At 34.7% G+C, this 22,513-nt stretch overlaps 2 protein-coding genes across 2 annotated transcripts; both read left to right on the forward strand.

Annotated features, from left to right (window-relative positions):
• The first annotated feature begins 4,319 nt into the window (after positions 1–4,319).
• On the forward strand, positions 4,320–6,546 carry LOC113345935 (protein FAF-like, chloroplastic). The gene is made up of 2 exons (XM_026589576.1): positions 4,320–4,610; positions 4,768–6,546. Exon 2 carries the CDS (start codon positions 4,806–4,808, stop codon positions 6,339–6,341), a length of 1,536 nt encoding a protein of 511 aa, XP_026445361.1. The 5' UTR covers positions 4,320–4,610; positions 4,768–4,805; the 3' UTR covers positions 6,342–6,546.
• A 13,000-nt stretch (positions 6,547–19,546) lies between these two features.
• Positions 19,547–21,723, forward strand: LOC113345971 (protein FAF-like, chloroplastic). The gene is made up of 2 exons (XM_026589606.1): positions 19,547–19,685; positions 19,842–21,723. Exon 2 carries the CDS (start codon positions 19,871–19,873, stop codon positions 21,458–21,460), a length of 1,590 nt encoding a protein of 529 aa, XP_026445391.1. The 5' UTR covers positions 19,547–19,685; positions 19,842–19,870; the 3' UTR covers positions 21,461–21,723.
• The last annotated feature ends 790 nt before the right edge of the window (positions 21,724–22,513 follow it).

Raw genomic sequence — 22,513 nt, forward strand, 5'->3', positions numbered from 1 at the left:
CGCTTAAAGAGAACTTGAAAATTTTAGGGTTAGGGTTTTAACCAGGCTCTTGAGACCATGTCAAGTTCTCGAAAAGTCTTAGTTTTCTCATTCATTATTTAGATATTTATACATTCATATGTCTTGGTCATCAAGACACAATACGTGAACTGCACGTACTTAGCTTTTCCTAAAATACATGACTCAAATATAGACTATTTCCTAATATTTATGAATCGGGAATCCCTTTGGAAAGCGGTAAGTCCCATGCTGAACACCGGAGACAAATATGAAAAAGCAACTCATAAGTTAGGGGCAAGTTTTAATGGAAAGAAATGGATACACTTTGCATTTTTGCTATTTTGTCATGACCATCTTGTTTCCTCTTATAATGGCAAAATCTAATAGAGCCATCAAACTAGAAAATTTCTCCGATCACAACAATTGAACTAGTGGCAGGGTTGAAGCCAGCTTATGTCATAGCCCGCCCAACCCATCTGGCTTCATAGCCTAGTTTTTTTTGAAAAAATTGGGCTCCAAGCTCATTTATATTGATTGCCACCTATAATAAGAGTCTACACCCTTTTAAAAATTTCCACCTCCGCCCCTAACTAGCTAGTGGTCTTTGTGTTGTGTTCGAATCTTCCTAATTTGGAAATCCCAATACAAAAGAAAATTTCATTTTCAGACTTATAAATTCTAATTTATATATCTCAAAAGTTTTCACTCAACACACTTAAAAATTAAATAAAATGCTTATGGTGACTTATTTATTTCTATAGCCATTCGGTTTAAAAACCAATCTGGATGAGAAAGAGCGTAAAAATCCTTTCCTTGGACTTTTCCATCTCTATCCTCATTCTGTTTTAAGAAAGTTAGCCTGGCCTGGCCCGTCCCCTCTTCGTATGGATAGGGCAATTATAGAGACAGTACAAAAATAGCCGAAACAGTTAGTTTTATTATACAGGATGCTCTGACAAGCCTGCCAAGTTGTACTTTGCATGTACTGCTCGTATACGTACAAATACACATGACATAGGATTATCCATCGATAACTGTGCGTATGATTTATGCAATAATGAAACTGAGAAAGAGAGACTTGTCGTTTATTCAATCAATCGCCTTGGGTTGCAGGCTCAAGTGGGAATTGGATATAGATAGATTAGTAGAGCTGGAAAAACTGATCCTTCTGCTCTCGTTCCATCATGTTTGGTCTCACTTGCTTATGTCGATAAACTCTTTTTAGCTCATTCTATATCCAATTACTAATTAAGATTGATATCTCAAAAATTGGTAAAAACTTCGTCTCTCTAGTTGCTTAGCTCTAAAGTTTATGGACAAACAAGGATTCATCGATTAAAAAAAAATATATATATCCAAAAGAAAGGGAAAAATAGAGCAGACTATCAAATTCATGCAACTTTTTCTTTGTGAAAATAAATAAATAGGGCACACCATTAAATTCATGCAGATTTCTAATTACATTGACGAAACTAGTGATAGTTGTATCAACTATCCCTAACTTGATAAGCGAAAACCAAATTGAAGCTTCATTTTCGCCTTCAATCTTCTTATTTGAATATTTTTCTTACATTTTCGGCCTTTTATCTTCTTGTTTGAATATTTTTCTTAAATTTGACGGCCACCTCTCATGAAATATTTTTAGTTAACTTATTTACAGTTTGATTGTATTTTTATGATTTAACTGTCTTGTTTGAATCTCACTTATCTAAATCGAACACATTATTTGAATCTGACTTGTTACATTTGATTCAATATTAAATAACAAAATTATTTTGAATTTAGTTAAATACGTGATAACGAGTTCGGTGGAAGATGGTACTCCACCGCAATACTTCTGAGTCAGATGTATGGGTTGAGTCAAACTTTTGCACCTCACCTCACATAAGAACATAAAAGCGTACAATCTGATATACAACTCGGACTAGGTTAGACCCAAGCAAACAAGATGTTAAGCCTTAACTTGTCATGTCGTAGATATGTTTCTCCAGGTTATGGCTCTACTACGAGATCTGGATTAAAAAAGAAAGAAAAAAAACTCATCTAGGAGACTAAATTTTCTTAGCCAAATGGCTAGATTAGTTATACAAGCTGCATCTAGTGTTGAGGATAATAGTCCCACACTGTTAATATTCCCTTAATAACTTAAAATATAATATGGAAGGACATCTCCATTCATTACCAATTGGTTTTGAGTTGGATGTCCGCAGACTTTAATTTGGTATCAGAGCTAGGCCCGTTTGTGAGTAGGCCCAACGATCACCACACAACGTAGATCCACGTGTTAGACGCAACGAGACTACACGTGAGGGGGCGTGTTGAGGATAATAGTCCTACACTGTTAATATCCTCTTAATAATTTAAAATATAATATGGAAGGACCTCTCCACTCATTGCCAATTAATTTTGAGTTGGATGTTCGTAGACTTTAACTTCTTAGTCTAGTAAAAACATTAGCCGAAATTATTATACAGTATGCTCTGGGAATTTGTACTTTGTACGTACGTATATGTACTAAACACACACGGATCAGTGTGCGTATGATGATGTGTGTAACGGTGAAACAGAGAAAGAGAGAATTGTCGTTTATTCAATCAATCTTTGTGGTGCTCAGGCTCTGGATGAGAGTCAAGTGGGAATCAGAGAGAGAGATGTAGATAATGGATTAGTAGAGCTAGCTGGAAAAACAGAACCTTATGCTCTCTCATTCCATAACGTTTGGTCTCACCGTTCTTTTTATTATCATCATCACTTGTATTTCTATCTCTTCGATGGCTTGTTCAGATTATTAAAAACAACTATATTCTTGCTAATCCAATTAGCAATTGCGATTACTATTAATGTTCTAAATGAAGTACTAAGAACTAGATACTTGGAAAGAACCTAATCTTCCATTAACTATCAAAATATTTATGCTTTCCTTCACAAATTTTATACATCTATATAGTACCCTTTTTCGTGCCGTACTAATGTAAATCGAACAAATCGAACGGTGCTGTTTTGATTTGACTTAATTGATACTTTAGAGATTGTGGAATGCAATCCCATTATCAACATAGTTAAAGTTTTCAATTTTAAATAATCAGAAATTTATAGTATTAGCTAGTAATGCTTTTCATTTTTATTGGTTTTGTAGAGTAGTAGCTAGATATGGAGGTCCAATGGCTACGGTTTGACACTCATGCTCAGATGGATGTCTAAATTAACTACTAATATTTTTGATTAAATAGAATTTTCGGTGATTATCGTCCAATGGCTAGTGTTTGACTCGTGCTTCCTGGCCATATTTTCTCTAATTAATTTTGGTCGAAATATGCTGCCGTAGGGTTCACACAGTTTGAAGGTGGATGGATGCAGTTTAAGAAGTACAAATGTTTGATTTAACTAAGTCGAAAAGTCATCAGAAATAAGTAAGAACTAAATTTTAGAATGTAAGCAAAACATTTTCTACTTTCGACTTCTTAAATTTACTTATGTATTTGGTTCATAAATAGTGGTTAGTCTAACAAAAACAAATATGCGAGCCCATGGAGTAATTGGTTGCGTGATTCTGTGCCCAAAATTGGCTGCAAATGCAAGAGTACGAAACTAGAAAATATGCGAGCCCATGGAGTCACTCTCGGAACCGGTCTATGTCAGTAACTTTTGGTGTAGTGACTATGACATCGTACATATTATTAGGGAGATCAAAGTTGTGATTCAACGAAGAAGACCTAAACATAGAACTATGGACAAACCGGGCTGGGTATTAGGCTGCTTATTAGCTCTATTATTCTATTAATCCCACGGTCAAAGTCATTTTTTCCTTTTGAGAAGGATTTCCTCAGTATGTTGACACAGATCCCACTATCATCTGCAAACTTATTCCCAAAATGAAAATAGATTTTAGACCATGAATTCACTATCATATGCAATCATATTCCCAAAATGAAAATGGATTTTAGACCATGAATTCTATCGTGAGATGAATAGAAATTTTGATGCTCTAATCGCACCCAAGTGATGATTGCTCTATGTTAGAATCCAGATGCAACTTGCATACAGGGGTACTACTATCCTTTTCCTAAGAAGATAGAGCTTTGGCAGTACTCATCTCTACTCTACAAATGTAAAACAGACGTGACGCCCGTTTCAATTGTTTCCACATACATTATTCTTCTTCTTTCTTTGTTGGTTTCTTCACCCAATCATGTTGCCTTGAAACGGATTCCTCTCAGGCTGCTTCTCAGTTTGCTGTTTAGTACTACTACTGCTATTATTCTAATTTATTAAATTATTTTTTCTTTTTTGAAGAATAAAAATAAAGAAATGAATGAAGGAAACATCACAAGTAACGATAGGAAGGCTTTATCTTTTCCTTTTAGTTCCTTGGTGGAGTGTGGGGGGAGTAGGTTCCATGCCCCATATGCCTTTTCGTCCACTACAAATACCCACTCCTCCCGTCCTTAATCTATCAATCTTCATCCATCTCAGAAAATTTCAGCACTTCAAACTCCATAGATTGATTCATCATCACTTGAAAACTCAAAAAATTTAAAGCTCAATTCTTAAATTGAGCTCTAAATTTTAACTGTTGGATGCTTGCTTGTATTGTTCCTCCACTGTTTCGGGTAAGGCAATTTTCCTTAATTTAATTTATATTTTTCAGAATACGCTTTTTCTTCTTTTTTTTTGATAGAAATTAAGGTGGGAAAGAGACATCTGCACTCCGGTGTTTACTTCATATGCTAACAACATTTTTTTTTATTTTTTTGTTATGTTTTGCAGAGTGATACTTACTATCTTAAAAAAAGTTTACAATCAAGATGGCAAGTGTAAACCAACAAGTACAAGGATTTGGATCAATTCTTGGATTCGAATGTGAAAAAACAAAATATAACACTAGTAATAATTCAATAAGAAGAACACTTTCAGCTGTTGACATGTCTTCTAAAAAATGGTTAAGTAGTACTCAGTCTGAGGTTTCACCGTTAAAAAAGATTGCTTCATCTGATGAACTACAAATTGCTGCTGATCAAGATATTGTTGAAGAAAAAAATGATCTTTCTCAACAACAACAACAACCAGGACAGGTTGATATTTGGTGTTCAATTCTTACTCAAAAACCATCATCTCTTCCACCTCCATATGTTCATCCTCTTGTGAAACAATCCAAGAGTTGTTTATCTCTTAAAAGCCTTGAGATCTGTACTGAAAACTTAGGTTCTGAATCTGGCTCTGATGGTTATCCTCATTCAGACATTAGTCTTTCTGATACTGAAGAAGAAGAAGAAGAAGAAGTAGCAATTGAACAAGTAGTTGCAGTGGACGAGAGATCGGAGGTAGTCAAAGTTGATAGGTATAAAGTAGAAGCTGTAAATTACGTTAAGAAGTACTCATCACCACCATCAGCAGCTCGTAGATTTTTCCCACCCCCACTTAAATCACTCTCTAATTTCCCACCCCCACTTAAATCACTCTCTAATTTCCCACCCCCACTTAAATCACTCTCTAAACCCGGAGGCGGTGGCATTCAAATGAAAACTCATCGTAAAGATGGAAGATTAATTCTTGAAGCTGTCTCTGTTCCCACTTCTACAAACTGCTTTAATGCTCAACGGCGAGGCGGTCGTCTTGTTCTAACTTTCGCTTCCCCTATGGCAGAATCCAAATCAGAATCTGAAGATATTTTCGAAACTGATGAGGAAGTAGACCTCGAATGTAGTCATGATATTGAGACTGAAGAAGAAGAAAAAGAAAACAAAGGGGTTGTGTTGGAAATGGCTCCAAAACTGCCAACTGGAGTGATACATGTTCACAGATCAGCACTTATGGTGAATAAGTTTACAGGTCTGACAAACAACAGGAATAACCTAACATCTTGCTGGTCATCATCAACAACAAAACTACTACCACAATCACTACCAATATTAGCTGCAGGGGCACCACGATTAATACCGAAACAACAAACCGTTGCGGCCGCTGCTGCAGCGGTAGAGCCTACTTTCAACAGATACGAGTACTGTTGGCGAAAGGAAACTACATCCTCAATGGTACCAGTTAGTGGAATTCATCATGTACTTAACCAACAACAATCACTACCCAACACCAAAAAGACTTACAACCACCGCCACCACCACAATATTAATAATAATCTCTTAACCAGTAAGAATAATTATTACATCAACAATAATAACAACAATTCAAAAACCATAAAAGGAGGCCATGATTATAAGGAGGAGAAACAGATTAATGGTAATGGAGAAAAAGTTGTTGAGCATTTGATAGTTCCAGCTTACTGCAAACCAGAGCCAAGGAGAACTTTAGTGTTTTGGGAACCTCGTTGCATTGCTACATCTTAAATAATTTATCAAAAACATTTTTACTACTAGTATTATTTAATATTTACAGAGAGCATATTGATATGAGATATGATGCAAAATTGCAGAGTATATCTACATATGGTATTTTTTTTGTTTATGTAATAGTAATATTAATAGAGCCTTCGGTGTTAAACATATTGTTACATATGGTCTTTGTGAATGAGATATTTAATTTTCAGCAAAACTTAGTATTGTAATTTAACATCATCTGCAAATAAAATTTCCTCGAACTGACTTTTTTGTAAAAAGATTTGAAGACAACTTTTGACTTTCAATCACATCATGTTTTGTCTGTGGAGGAATTACATGCGGTGAAGAACCGATAATTGCAACAACTTTGTGGGTTTTTGCACAAAGGAGGAGCTTTAGTTGGTACTTTGTCGTGCACAAACCCACCACCGTCCGTATAAGAGTGTTGTCGGTGTAATATTGTTTTGTCTTTCTTTTTTTCAAGATGCATGTGGTGAGTGGTCATACATGAGATTACGAGACTAGGCATGATGAGTTTGTGCATGAACCGGGCCGTTTAAGAAAGCAAGATATTAAGATGATACGGACTATCTAGCCAAAATTGCAACATTATTGAAATTAAGGAAAAACCACTTGATGACTTATTTTGAATCCATGAATCATACAACTAAGACCAGATCTGGATGTTGGAGATCACATTTTATGTAAAGATTTCAGCAAAATGTACCAGTAAATGTGTTGTAAAATTAAAGCTTTTTAAGGCGGTGACTAAATACATCCTACTCCTTATGATTTGATGTAATTCAGATCATAATTTAGATCATCACTTGTCCATGGAACTCAACGATAATATGAATGGTTATCATCATTACTGCCAACAGAATTGTTGAGATATAATTTACGCGTCAATCTTATATTAGAAATGATAGGCTCTCATAGCTACTTAATTCGTGTGTGTGTATATGTATATTAACTTCGATGAATCCATTATGTTATTTTCAAGCCTAGTTAGTAATTTGGGGTACAAAGAGAAGTTCGACCAGAAAACATACGTGTGTTTTAGGGATCCAAATAATTCAGATTCGATAAAAAATTGATCAAGAACGGCATACGTACATTTATAATTCATTTTCGAAATACGATTCCAGCACACAAAACCGGCCTTTGTCAGACTATAGGGAAATATCCTATGGTATTAATCTATGTGTAGATATGATCTGAGATCGAATATATAAAAGATATTTGTACAATCTCTATCGACCAGCTGCTAACTAGCTGCTCGAATCTAACTGCATAATAGGTGTTAACTAGGCATAACTGAAGAATAAAAATTAAAACTTACTGTTATTGTTCGTGGGTCAAGATTAATAAGCTCATGGATATTCAAATTTTGAATAATAATTATCATATCGTAGTACCAAAGATTATTCCGAGCTATGTTAGAATATGAATTAATCTTAATGCCAACAGAGTAGGTTGTGATGTTGATAAAAAAAAATCAACAAGAGAGATGGAAGGTGGAGAAACAGGAAGAAAACCGTGATATCATCTTAGATAAATTGGATAAAAAAACTATGGGGTTGATTTACCGCCATATCAACAGAAATAAATGTTCAAATTTACTGGGACAAACATACGAGCATTTACTATAAAAGTATTTGTAATTGTGTAGATTTGGTCGTGCCAACATTAGCACAATTCTAGCCGTCACATGAGCATTTGAATCCAACAAACCCAGCACTTAGCTTAGTCTAGCAGGACACAACAACGTTATTTTGTATGCAAATTAATTAAGAAATATATTTAATATTATCGTCCGAAAATCAAACGCAGATTTTAGCCACGTTTTAGTTTAGCAATCTTTACAACGCTACGTTTTAAATGGAATCGCCAATAAAAACATAGGCAAATATAGCTTAGCAATTTGGTAATTTAGCGACTCATCATAACTAAAATTGCTTAAACTGAGTAATAATAACTCATGAATGCAAATTAAAAGCCAAGTCCTTGATGATTCCCTCTCTCGTAATAAGAAGAAAAAAGAACCCTTTTAAGTTTTGCACATCTTATTACTCGGATTTAATTCTTTTGGATAAGACATATGAAATACATTTCAGTTTTTATGAGTTTTATTTTATTAATTCTACTTCCTAGGTTTTTGTTGTTGTTTTGAGCAATCTTTTCTATTTTAGTCTTTACCACATTTTATCTTAGCTCTAATAGCGCTTATTTCAAACTTTTATGGTGCTTCTTGGCTTGCTATATTCGAATTACCGAAAAGATAACTAATTGTACTTGGTTTCAAGAAGGATGTGTGGCTTCCAAGTTCCATTACATCCATAAAATTTTGTATTTACCACCGAACTCTCTATTCATATGTAACCTAAGTTACTAAGGCGATACTGAGATTTTGTTTCTTTGTAACTGTCTGCCTTAGGCTTTGTTTCTCTTTTTTTTTTTTTTTTTTTTTTTTGAATATAAACTTTTTCTTTTCGGAAAAAAAAGAGTGCATTTATGTTTCATCACAAGCAATGTAGTCAAAATGCTCTCCAAGTCCGATTACTCGTCGAGTAATCACTACCGGTTATATGACCGAGGCGATTTTTTATTTCAAGACATTTCTGATTTTTAGCAATTAAGGAGGACGATTTTACCGATTTGTACCGATTTTTTGGCAAAAAGAATTAACGATTTTTCCAGGTTTGCCTTGAATGCACTAAAATCAGAAAACAAAATTTTTGTAACTACTCGAATGGGAGTTACCAAATATAAAATCTCTAAATACATGATAAATAAGCTCAATATAACAATATTACACACTTAATCACATGATAGTGTTAAAATTTTAATTTTAATTAAGTAAAAATCATGAGTTATGAGCAACAATATATAAGTCTCCAATAAATAGATTCCAAGTATTAGACCGAGTTTTGAAAATCTCCAAATCCGAATTTATTGCTGCTCGCTCCAAATTCCCCCACTAAATAGGACCGAGGAACGATTTGGACTATTTTGATCATGGGCCCAATACAAGTCTTTAGTGTGTACAAACTACTAGGGCTGCACAAAATCGAACCAGAACCGAAAACCGAAACCGAAAACGAAGATTTTAAACCGAACCGAACCTAAAACAATATTGCTATGGTTTATTAATGGTTGTCAGTTTCAGATAACCAAAAGTATTGGTTTCGGTTTAGGTTTTATCTCAAAACCGAACCAAAAACTAATTGCTTAACCGATTAAAGTGACCATAGCAGAATGAATCTTTTCACACTGATGAATTGTAGTTAATGAATGGTTAGGACTCTTAGAAGGATTATTCGAGTTAAAGCTTTTTGCTGTCATTTATGCCTCTGATATGTTACCAGTAAACTTTTCTGCCGCTTGTAGTACTGGGTGTATTGTTTGTGTAAACTATAAAGCACTGGAACATTATTATTTATAAATCATTCGGTTAACCAAAAATCGTATAGTTTTTAACAAAACCGAGTAGAAACCGAAACCAATGAAACCGAATATGCTATATGTTTCATTGGTTTTCATCATTGGAAAACCGAGTACTTTGGTTTCGGTTTAGGTTTTGCCAAAAACCGAACCATGTGCATCCCTACAAACTACAAAGCATAAAGTTTGCACTAATATGCTTAGGCTACCGTTTTCATCCGGGTACAATTGGTATATTCTATTCATATATCATTATAACCTGCTATGGCTGTTTCCAACAGAATTGATTCTTTGCCCCAATGCTATTCGAATTATCGATCGAGAAAGGCTAAATCTAAGCTGCCGCAGCTCTTATAATCGAAAGCGACGATCAACTTGGACCAAGACGATATATACTTGGTAAAATCTAGTTTCTCTTTTGTCAGCTAATGGTACGTGTTCGTATATACAACATACATATTTATTATTGGTGATCGATTCTTCATTTAATCCATTAGAGAATTTTCTTTTCTTGATCGTATGATTAAAAAATCAACTCTTTATCAGCGATAACAATGTTTCTTGAATTATTGTTATTGTATGCTTTTCTTATTCCAAGAATGCTAAAGTTGTTTTAAAATTTGTAAAAGATGATTGTTGTTGGAGGAGAATATTTTTTTGTTTTTTCTTCTTTAGTTTCTCAACCTTTTGTTGATTTTTGGTTGCAACATTTTTGGCAGGTTCACTGACGTCCACTAGCGATTAGCCTATGGAAAGAAGAATAATTACTTTGTTAATTTTCTTTCATTTTCAAATTACATTAATTTTGGATTAAACTAGTGGGAAGCAAATATTATGAGCGCAAAATCCTATAGTGACAACTAACTGTTGTTCCTGCCCACTATGAGCATTCGTGCGCTAACCATCGTAAATGATCTTAAGCCTTAACTAGTCAATTCTAATACTGACTTGGTGCCGCTAGTTGTTCTATTTGGAGAAAGATGACTCTGCATGCAGCGAAACTCATAGCCTTTTTGACCACCGGAAGATATTATTTTTATAAGTTAGAAATAAAAACTCGCCTTCACGAAACATATATTTATTTTGTGCTTAGAAGTTATTTTGCAACTCAATTAAACTGAAAAGTTACTTAACGAAACATAGAAAAAATTAGCCAGCGCCTCCCATGTGTCCGAACGGATAGACCGATCATACAAACAATACGAAAATTGCTCAAAATGGTTTCATCGCAAACGGAGAAAAGTATGGCGTGTTTTTCTATAAAATTGCTACTACCTCCCTTTTGAAAAGGTAGACTTGTTTCATGCACAAATTATACATGAAGCAAGCTTATTTTGTTTGAAATGCAAGGGAGTATGTCAAACCTACCAATTTGTGCAGTTTTATTTATAAAGATGGGTCTATCCCAGCACGTTAAAATGCGATCACAGCATGACATAACACGTGACTCGGCACATTATGGGACAACACGTGACCTGATACAGCATGCGCACATGACGTTAGCTTAGTGTGGTGTGTTGTGCAAGACAGATATGCACATCAGCACGACACGCGTAAACATGTGGCACAACACGACGCTACACGTGAAAAAAACACGTCATATCATGCATAGAATATTACACTATACATACACACACAAAAAAAATAGATTTTTTTTTCTTTCTGAATCACATTTTATATATTTATAAGAAAAAGAGTTTTTCAAAGATTACAAGACAAATATCAGAAAAAGAGAAAGCCAACTACATAGGCTTCAGAAAAAATCTCTAGCAAAATCTGTAATGCTCAACATTTGGTAGTTCTATTCTTGCTAAAAAACTTGGTCTTCCATAAACCTGCTGCCAAACTTGGTCTCCTTTTGCAGCTGTATCAGCAGAAAAATTAATCTCCTTAAAGATGTGCCAGAATTTGATTGAATGGATCTTACTTATTGCCTTCTGTCATCTCAATTTTACAAACCATGACGTCTTGTTGCATGCAAATTCAGATATTACTGTTTTGGAACTAAGTTAAGAATTACATTCTGCATCTTCCATTCCACTGCCAACTCAACTGCACAAGTGATTGCATATACTTCTGCAATGTGATTAGTAGCAATACCAATTCCTCCAGATATAACTCCCAACACTTGACTTAAGCTTAAGTGATCTCTTATTACTACACAAAAACCAGCAGCTTCTGGATTCCCAATGGATGCGCCATCACAGGAAAACATAACAAAACCAGTACTTGGTGGTATCCAGAAGCAAGATTTAATGCATTTAAATTTAGATCTTCTTGTTCCCAGATTAAAATTAAGAATTAACTGGTTATCAATGTCAGTATTCCACTTGTGGATTTTGATCTTGCCCTTAAAGTATTGAGTATTAGGCTTAATTTGCTCAAATATCATCTTGTTTTTTCTGAAACCAAAGCTCTTTTAGAATTGCACAGGAAGCTATAATCCAACATTCTCTAATGAAAGCACTTTTACCTTTTGCATTGCTCCACACCTCTTCAAAAGAATTTGGAATTTTGAATTTAAATATAGAACATATCCATTTCCAAATCTCTTTACTGAATTTGCACTCCCACAATAAATGATGCATATTATCTTGGTCTTCTTCACATATACAACACCTTGAAGCCAATTCATACCCTCTTTCAACCATTACTGAGTCATCAACATATATTCCTTGAATGATTTTTCATATGTTGCTTGCTATAGAAGGATATAAGAATGACTCCCATATGTATTTATAGCAATGCAGAGGATGTTCTTTGTTTCTCACTAAATTGATTGCAGAGGAAGTTGTGAAATTACTTTTATTTCTCATTTCCATATTAAGCTATCATCTCCAATACCAATTTCAGGTAAAGTGTAAGATGAAAGCACTTGTTTTATCTGCTCAGGTACATTCCATTTTCCTTCAGGAATTAAATCTGACACTTTCATATTGATGTGAGCCTTAACATAGTCAGTGTATCCAACTTCTTCTATAAGGGGAGAATTGCTAACCCAAGAATCAAACCAAATAGATATCTTATGCCCATCTCCAATACACCATCTTATGTTCTCTTTCAAGTGATTCCATGCCCATTTTAAACCTGGCAAAATTGATGAAAATTGCCAGTTATTCTTCCATTGATTCTGTCTGTTTTGAAATTTAGCCTTGATAAACAGAGCCCATTCGGCTTCAGAGTTTATTATTCTCCATAGAATCTTCATCAGTAATGCTTTATTCAGTACTTCCAATCTTTGTATTCCTAGACCTCCTTCACTATAAGGAGAACACACCTTCTTCCATGAAAGAGTTTTGTATTTTCTAGTTTCACTATCACCGGACCACAAAAAATTTCTGATTATTCTCTCACAGATTTTGATTGCTGATTTTGGCCACTTATAGACTGACATATTATATATTGGCACACTGCAAAGTACTGACTTTATAATAATTAATCAATCATTAAATGACAGCAATTTTCCTTTCCAAGTAGCCAATTTCTTTTGCATTAGTTCCACTATATGCCATACGGTTTCAATTTTTATTCTGCCAGATCGTAAAATTACTCCTAAGTGTTTGTCAGGTAGAGTACTTACTTCCATCTGCATCATTTCCTTAATTTGCATTATCCTTGTTGCAGTTGTTCCATCCACAAAGAGATTGATTTTACTTTTATTTATTACTTGACCTGAGCTTTTCTGGTATTCTTCTAAAAGTTTCATTAGATTGTGAATGTTTTTCTTTGCTCCATTGCAAAAGATAAAAACATCATCAACAAAGAACATATGAGAAGGATGAATTCCATTATTACCATTGGACTTATCTTTCCTCCAGCTACCATTTTTGATATATTTCTACTAAGTACATCTTTCATAAGCACAAAAAGTATTGGAAATAGAGGGTCTCCTTGTCTTAACCCTCTACCTACTGAGAAGAAGCCATTTGGTCCACCATTTATCATAACTGAGACTTTTGCAGATTCAAATAGAGTGCGCATAACCATTTACACCATGTATCTGAGAAACCATATTTGATTAATACTTGAAATAGGAATTTCCAGCTCATAGAATCATCAGCTTGGGATATGTCTAATTTGAGTCCAATGTTACCTCCTCTTCTTTTCTTCTTCATTTCATTGAGCATATCAGAAGCAAGGACTATTTGGTCTTGTATATTTCTCCCTTTAATATACGATACTTGCTGAGGAGACACAAATTTATCCATTAGACTTGACATTCTTGTTGTGATGATTTTGGTGAAGATTTTAAAGCTTACATTGCTGAGACCAATTGGTCTATATTGATGGGGAGATCTTGCACCTTCAACATTTGGCAAAAGCACTGGAAAATTATAATTTAAGCCTTTTGGAATGAACCTCCTTCTCCAAAAAAAATCCACTGCATTTACTACATCAATTTGAATTATTTGCCAACATGCTCTGTAAAAACTACCAGAGAAACCATCTGCTTTATTTCTTCATTAGATGGAATTGCATCCAACATAGCTTGATCATCTGCTGTTATTGCTTTGTGAATTACTTCAAGTAATGATTCTGAAATATCCACTGCTTTAAACCTGAATTTTTCCTCAAAAAAATTGATGAGAATTTCTGCAATTTTTCCTTGATCTGTGATAATTTCATTATTACTGTTCTCCAATTTGCTAATGAAATTTCTAGCTTGCCTTAATTTAAGATTGGTATGAAAAAAGCATGTGTTGGAAGACCCTTCTATGACCCATTTGGTTCAAGCTTTAAGTTACATCATTGTACTTAACTGCACTTCTTTCGAATTTAAATTGTTTTCATCTTTCACTAAGTTGTCCAAGAGCTCTTCATTAAGGAGATCAGCATCAGATATCTTCATTGCATCTTGAACTTCTTTTGCAGCTTCTTTAATTTTCGCATTTACATTACCAAACACTTTCCAATTCCATTCCATATACACCTTCTTTAACTTTTTTAATTTTCTCTGAAATACAAATGTTGGATCACCTTCTACCTTTTCAGACCAACAATCAGTGACCACATCCATAAAGCTAGGATGTTCAATCCAAATTTTCTGAAATTTTTGTGGAACATTTTTTGGTTTAGGACATTTAGCACATCCACCCAAAAGTGGAGAATGATCGGATGCTATTCTCATTCCTACTTTATATCCCCACCCTTCATGTTTTTGAAGCCACGAGTTATTAAATACTGCTCTGTCAAGATTGCACAAAATCCTACTAGCACCATGCTGAAAATTTGACCAAGTATATTCACATCCATATTTAGGAGCTTGCTGCAATTCACATTTGTCTAGGAAAGTATTGAACTCAAACATATTTCTTGTATTAGCAGGCCTTCCTCCAGCTTTTTCCCATGCTGTTGTGATGGCATTAAAGTCATAAATAGAAAGCCAAGGTAGATTTAAACCACTTATCACTTCCATCTCAGACCATAAAAATCTTCTTTGCACTGTACCAACATGTGCATGAACTCCAGAAACCAGATTACCTCCAATGTTGATTGTTATCATCTGACTTGACATGGATACCACAATTGGTGTAGGCAAGTGTTTATTCCAAAACAACCAAATGTTCCCTTTTTTATTTAAACTTGAATTATGGATAACCATATTCTGCATCCCTGGTAAATTCAACTTATTGCAAAATGATGCATTACAAATTACTTTGGGTTCTGCTATAAAAACTAAAGAAGGTTGAAATTGATTTATTAAAGACCTTAATTTCTCTTGAGCCCTAGGTCTTCTCAGGCCCCTGATATTCCAAAATAAAACTTTCAATTTAAGGAATGGAGGTCCCTATTACCTCTTTTTCCTTGATTCTTTCTAAAGTTGTATTTATTGTTAACTTGCTGAGGTTTTACCTTGGCTGCTACCTCCTTTTGTTGGTCTGCTGGAATGGATTTTGTATTTGATGATGATGGTTTTTGAATTACCTTAAACCAAGAAGTTGTTTGAACCCTTTCCTCTGATACTGAACCATCTTTGCATTGATAAAATTGATGACACTTTTCTCCACTGCATTATCTTCAGTAATTTGTTGAATTTTTGCTGGAGAAAGATTTCCAATTCCTTCACTCAAGTGTATATCTCTTTCCTCTTCAATCACTGCATTAAAAGTTTCAAATCTACCAGAAGATAGATTAACAGGTACATTTTGATCTTGAGGTACTGTAATGTGCTGACTTATTGTTGTAACTGGAGTATAACATATGTCAAACTTTACTTGTTCCTTCTTAGCAGCTATTAGAGGTGTTGTAGCAACATTTGAATTTTTTCTATTGTCAGTAGTCTGCTCTGGAGAGATTGACTTAAGATTAGTTGTTGCAGCACCTTGATTTTCTTGGTTGTTTATCTCAGCTAATATCTTCACTCTACATTCAGCTTGCTCATGACCAACAATTTACCGTGATGACAAAATTTTCGCAACTTTGTTAGCAATAGATTTTGCATAAAACCACCAAACTTAGTTTTAATCCATAGTTTGTGTGGAATTTTCTTTGCTAAATCAATTTTAATAAGTACTCTTGCATAAAATCCATTCTCAAAATTCAGTGTAGCCTCATCTACCTTGACTAGATCTCCCAATGCTTTGCTGATGGTAAAAAGTGTCTGCTCATCCCAATATTCTAAACTCAGACCAGGATAATGGACCCAAACCATTGTAGAAGATGTTCTATGTAATTCTGGACGAAAATCTGGTATCCAGTTACGAATCCATAAAGTTTGATCAAAAACCTCTCAATTCCCAGCTTTAATGTAATTTTGATCTCTCTCATTATCAAGTTTGATTGTGAAAAACCTTTTCCCAATGGTATAATCTTGCACTGACCAACTAATTTCCACTGAGATTTCAGATTTGATACAACATCAGTAAATTTCATTCGAAGTAAATCAAGACGACCAATCAACGAAAATTTCCAAAAAGCACATCTATCTTCAGTACCATTAACCAGATCTATTGAAGGACTTTCTTCAACAACGTTATTAAGATCCAAAATTGATGGATTCATTTCTGAGTTTTGATTTTTTTCCATGAAAATTAAGATAAAATCCTAGTGAGAACCGAAATACCCAACTAACAATTAATGAACACCAATCATTTGAGATTTTTGGTCAGAATTTCACCTGAATTAATGATGAAGAACGCTAAATTCAACGCTTGAAAACGAAAAAAAGAGAATGAGTTGGTCTCCCGATTTGCAGAGAACGACTCACCGATTTCCCCTTAAAGCCCTAACTTGGAACCAATTCCTATTCTCGTGTATTAAAAAAAAAAAAAACAAACGAAAAACAAACTTTATTATCTTGTTTTTTATATTTTATTTCTATAATAGAACATACACTAACTAAAATATCTGAAACATATTTATTTCAAAAAATATATAATAAGTGTGCTTGCAAAGCACAGCCGCGCACGTCACTTTTTTTTCTGGTACAGCACAGCACGCCACTTAGGACAACACAACACACCATGTTTGAATATCTGACACAACCTAATACCGTATATATCATGCTAAGCACCTGATTTTGTGGACGGAGTTGTGCTGGGCCGACACATTTTACATCTCTATATGTATGTACTACATACCAACATACAAATACACATGGATCAAGGTCCCAATCATGATGTATTATTAATGATCAAAGCGAGAAAGAATTGTCGTTCATTCCATCAATATATGTGGTACTCAGGCTCAAGAAGAGACTCCAGTGGAAAACCAGGAACTTATGCTCTTCTTTTTCCATAATGATTGGTTTCTCCTATTCATTTATCTTCAAAAAAAAAAGAAAAATCCAGTAATGACATAACCTGTAGCTCCCTCTCTTGAATGTTTTCTTCTCTTACACATATATTAATCAAATTGCTAGATGAAGTATTAAGACTTCTCTTACACATATTCTTATTAATCAAATTGCTTGATGAAGTATTAAGAATTAGATACTACTTGCTAATTAAGAATCTCACCGTCCATTAAACTTTTTCACCAATATTTTTTTTTTTGTATCTATTTAGCCCTCTATCACTAACGAATAAATGGAACGGTGGTGGGTTTGTGCTGGTTTCGATTGGACTTAATTCATACTTACTTTAAGCATGGAATGGAATCCCATTATCGACATAATTAAGGGTTTCTAATTTTTAATTCTAGAATCTGAATTAGGGTTTATGATCTTGTTGTATTAACAACTACGGTTGTCCAATGGCTGCAGTTTGACTCAGGCTCAGTGGCCATACATGTCTAGGAAAGGCACCAGCACAAAATAATGCGTGGTCCAATGGCTAGGGTTTGACTCATGATGACTGGCAAATGCATTTCTCTGGAGTAATGTAATGCAAGATAGAGGAAAAAGAAACATTTTTCTATAGCTGATTGGAATATATAATATTTTGAGCGAAAACTTGATTGGTCGAGGGGGAATGAAGAGTACGAGCAATTAAATTCGTTACTCCTCAATTTGATAGGGAATCACAATCTGGTATAGCCATAGAACACGGTTGACAAAGGAGATGCCCATGAAACATTATTAGGAGTACGAAGTCAAGACCGGGCTCCCTAATAGAATGTTTAGCCGATCCATTCCGTATCGATCACCTTTCAAATGTTTATCTTATTGGATTAAATGAGAATTATTAATGCGTTGAAGGGGTTTGTTATACCCCCATGGCACTTGAGAGAGGACAGTTCGGGAGCATAACCATTTATCCGGGCTAATCAATAGCACCACACCACTTGTACGCTGAAGTGACTGCTACAGTTGCGTTAAACATGTTTTCAGAACATACAATGTTGCTCGAGCAAATTCTTAAATGCCATGATCTCCACGTCTGGATCCATGAAGAAATTCATTAGCAAAGATCTAGCTTGTGAGCCTGTTATTTTACTTCAATCAACATCACCACCTTTTGGTTGAGGGTAGGATGACTCAATGGATATTAGTGAGAGGGCGTTCTCATCCTCAACCTCGTGGTTTCCACTACAAGAAACTTAACCTATTGTAGCACCTAATGGTTATGGCATATCCCTACTAGTACCGCGATAATCTACGTAGCATGAAGTCTATTACTGCACCCACTCTTTATTGCTGCAATAAGAGATTATAAATTTTTGCCACTCTTTTCATATTATTGATAAAGTTGTGTGGCAAAAATTTCATTTTGTAGCAATAAATTATAGCTTTTAGCTACACCTGAAAAATAATGTGACTAGAAATTTGATTTTATACCACCTATATTGAAGGTATGACAATATATGGTGTAGCAATCCGAAGATTTTCTTGTAGTGTTTATCCGGGTTTCATAGAAAGAGAGGTAAATATGTAAGGTAAGAAGTGGCAAAGTTCCTCAACGCTACACACAATAAGTTCCAATAACAGGGGCTTTTATCAATAATATAGGCGTGATAGCGCGGGTTAATATTTTTAAAACACATGACCCATTGAGGTAAATGTCATAATTAATATTATACAAAAATTATTTTGGATCTTTTCATAGCAAGTCGGTAACCTTGTACGGGAAGATATAGTTTCATGCTCATATAACACAGGAAAAGATACTCTTTCAAAGAACATATTTCTCCATTGTTAATATCCACACACATTATTCTCTCCTCCATATTGATCATTTAATCATGTTGCCAAAATAAATGTTTTTCCTTTTCTTTTCATAGTGCGTGGTGTGGAAGGTGGGCTCGACGGATATGGTTCCTTCCGTAGGCCTTTTTCGTCACCTACAAATACCACTAGCTCCAGTCCTCCATCTATCTATCCATCAATCGTCTATTTATCTCAAAATTTTCATCACTTCAAACTCCACAAATTCATCACATTAAACTCAAAATTCTGAAGCTCAATTTGAATTGAGCTTTGAGTTTCATTGTTGGATGCTTGCTTGTAACGTTTCTTCCTCATTGTTTCAGGTAAACAAATTATTTTATTCACATAATTTCATTTGTATTTTCAGAACGTTTTCTTTTAGGTAAAAATAACATGCACCGCTAAAGAGTTTTCTTATTTCCGTACTACATCTGTATGTTTTTCATACTAACAACGCTTTTATTTTCATTCTTTTGCAGAGTGATATAATTAAAGAAAGTTCCCTAAGATGTCAAGTGCTACTACTACTTGTGTAAACCAGATGTCACTAAGTGAACAACCCTGCCAAGGAGTTGGATCAATTCTAGGAACCTTAGGATGTGATGAAAAACCAAAATACCAAAGTAGTGCTAATTCATTGAGAAGGACACTTTCAGCTGTTGACATGTCTTCTAAAGTTGCTGATCAAGATGTTGATCCAAAGAATGATTCAGCTCAACAACAACAACCCGGACAACTTGATATTTGGAGTTCAGTTCTAACTCAAAAAACATCATCTCTTCCACCTCCTTATATTCATCCTCTTGTCAAAAAATCCAAGAGTTGTTTATCTCTTAGAAGCCTTGAGATTTGTACTGAAAACTTAGGTTCTGAATCCGGATCTGATGGTTACCCTCCTTCTAACATCAGTCTTTCCGATACTGAAGAAGAACATGAAGAGATTAATGAAGAAGACGAAGCCATTCAAGAAGTAGTAGTAGAAGAAACCAATAGACAAGAGCTAGTGAAAGTTGATATCAAGGAAGTAGTTGTGATGAATTATAGTAAGAAACCTTCACCACCATCAGTAGCTCCTAGATCTTTCCCACCCCCACTGAAATCACTCTCTAAACCAGGAGTAGGAGAACTTCAAATGAAAACTCACCGTAAAGATGGAAGATTAGTTCTTGAAGCTGTCTCAGTTCCTACTTCTCAAAACTGCTTCAATTCTCAGCGTCAAGACGGCCGTCTTGTTCTAACTTTCGCTTCACCAATCTCAAATTCCAAATCATTCGACGACAATGAAAAAAATGTTTTTGAAACTTATGAGGAAGTAGAATTCGATAATAGTCCAGATAATGAGATTGAAGAACCCATAATCGAAGAAGAAGAAGAAGAAGAAGAAGAAGAAGAAGAAGAAGAAGAAGAAGAAGAAGAAGAAGAAGAAGAAGAAGAAGAAGAAGAAGAAGAAGAAGAAGAAGAAGAAGACAAGATTGTGTTGGAAATGACAAGTGCTAGTAGAGTACTTCCGAAATTGCTGCCAACTGGAGTGATGAATGTTCACAGATCAGCGGTAAATAAGTTTATAGGTCTTACAAACAACACAACTTGGTCATTATTGTCTAAGAGTAACAGATTTGAGAGACCAGTGATTAATCTTGGTCATGAAGTACTACCACAGCCACTTCCATTATCAGCACCAACACTAGCTGCAACACCACGACAAACTATTGCGGCGGAAGCGGTTGAAGGTTCATGTTTCAACAGGTATGAGTACTGCTGGCGAAAGGAGACATCCTCAATCGGTGGAATTTGTGATTCACTTAACCAACAATCACTGACCAACACCAACAAAAATACTTACTACTACAACAACAACAGCAATAATCTCTTAACCAGCGGTAAGAATAATTACTATATTAACAATAATAATAACAGTAATAATCTCTTCGTTAAGGATTCAATAACAACAACAACAAAAGGAGGAATGAAAGATTATAAGGAGTTGGAGAAACAAAATCTGGCCGAACATTTAATAATACTTCCAGCTTACTGCAAACCAGAACCAAGGAGATCTCTGGTCAAATTTTGGGAACCACAGTGCATTGCCACATCTTAATAATTCATCAAAATAATTTTCATATATTCATCACTGTTAATTATAGATATTTCCTTCATATTGTTGAGTATATGCGTAATAATAACATTTTACTACTAGTACTTATATGATGCAAGAGTATATATGTATATGGTCTGCTTCTATGTAATAATATACAGCCTGGTGGGTGTCAAACATTGTTATGAAATAACAAAGGGAGCACTGTAATTTGTGAATGAGATATTTAATTTAAGAAAAATAAAAATTATTATTATTATATTCAAGTAATTTGTCATGTTAGAGATAACTATAGACAAATCAAATTTCAACTCTGCAGGAAGAAGAAAAACAAAAGAATCCGCAATCCACTTATAAGTTGTATAGAAATCGGACTCACTGTATGGTATTATCCGATCCCATCCTTCCCCTTCTGAGAAAGGGCGATATGCTATGCGAGAGTTCGATTAATTATCTTTACGAGTTTTTAGAGATCATAAACAAGTGCCTACTTTTCTTATGGATGAGGAAGGTCGTAGGTGAGAGTGGGTCGCCGCTAAATACAGTTTTCTCAACTGACTATCTGGATAAACAACTTGCATTTCTTTTCATGTTTTAAATTCTTTTAAACATCATAATGTTAACATCTTTTTCACTTTTTTCTTTTGAAGATTTGAAGACAATTTTTGATTTTCAATCGCGTCATGTTTTGATGTCTGTCAATCACTTTGAGGAATTACCCTTGTAAATTTTTGGAGCTTGGAAGCAACACTATGATTTTTTTTAAATAAACCTTACTGTTAATTAAATTTTACACTAGTGGAAATCAAATCAATCAGCTGTCTGCTTAGTTTCTTCCCCGAACAACCTTGTGGTTGTGGGGGTTTTTGCACAAAAGAAACTTTAGTTGGTACTTTGTCGTGCACCCTCCGTATAAAATTGTCGGTTGTGGTCTATTTTGTGTTGCAATTTATTGGTTAGCTAGATAGTGTTCACCGATTTTAATCGAGACTGTGAGTTATAGGTCATATGACACTAAGAGTTGTACATGAACCCGCTTTTAGTCGAGACCGCGAG

Source organism: Papaver somniferum, unplaced genomic scaffold (assembly GCF_003573695.1).
Source record: "Papaver somniferum cultivar HN1 unplaced genomic scaffold, ASM357369v1 unplaced-scaffold_84, whole genome shotgun sequence".
NCBI classification, from domain to species: Eukaryota; Viridiplantae; Streptophyta; class Magnoliopsida; order Ranunculales; family Papaveraceae; genus Papaver; species Papaver somniferum.

Bases quoted from the DNA above. Each gene is read 5' to 3' on its own strand.
- LOC113345935 (XM_026589576.1), top strand. From the start codon at position 4,806: ATGGCAAGTGTAAACCAACAAGTACAAGGATTTGGATCAATTCTTGGA.
- LOC113345971 (XM_026589606.1), top strand. From the start codon at position 19,871: ATGTCAAGTGCTACTACTACTTGTGTAAACCAGATGTCACTAAGTGAA.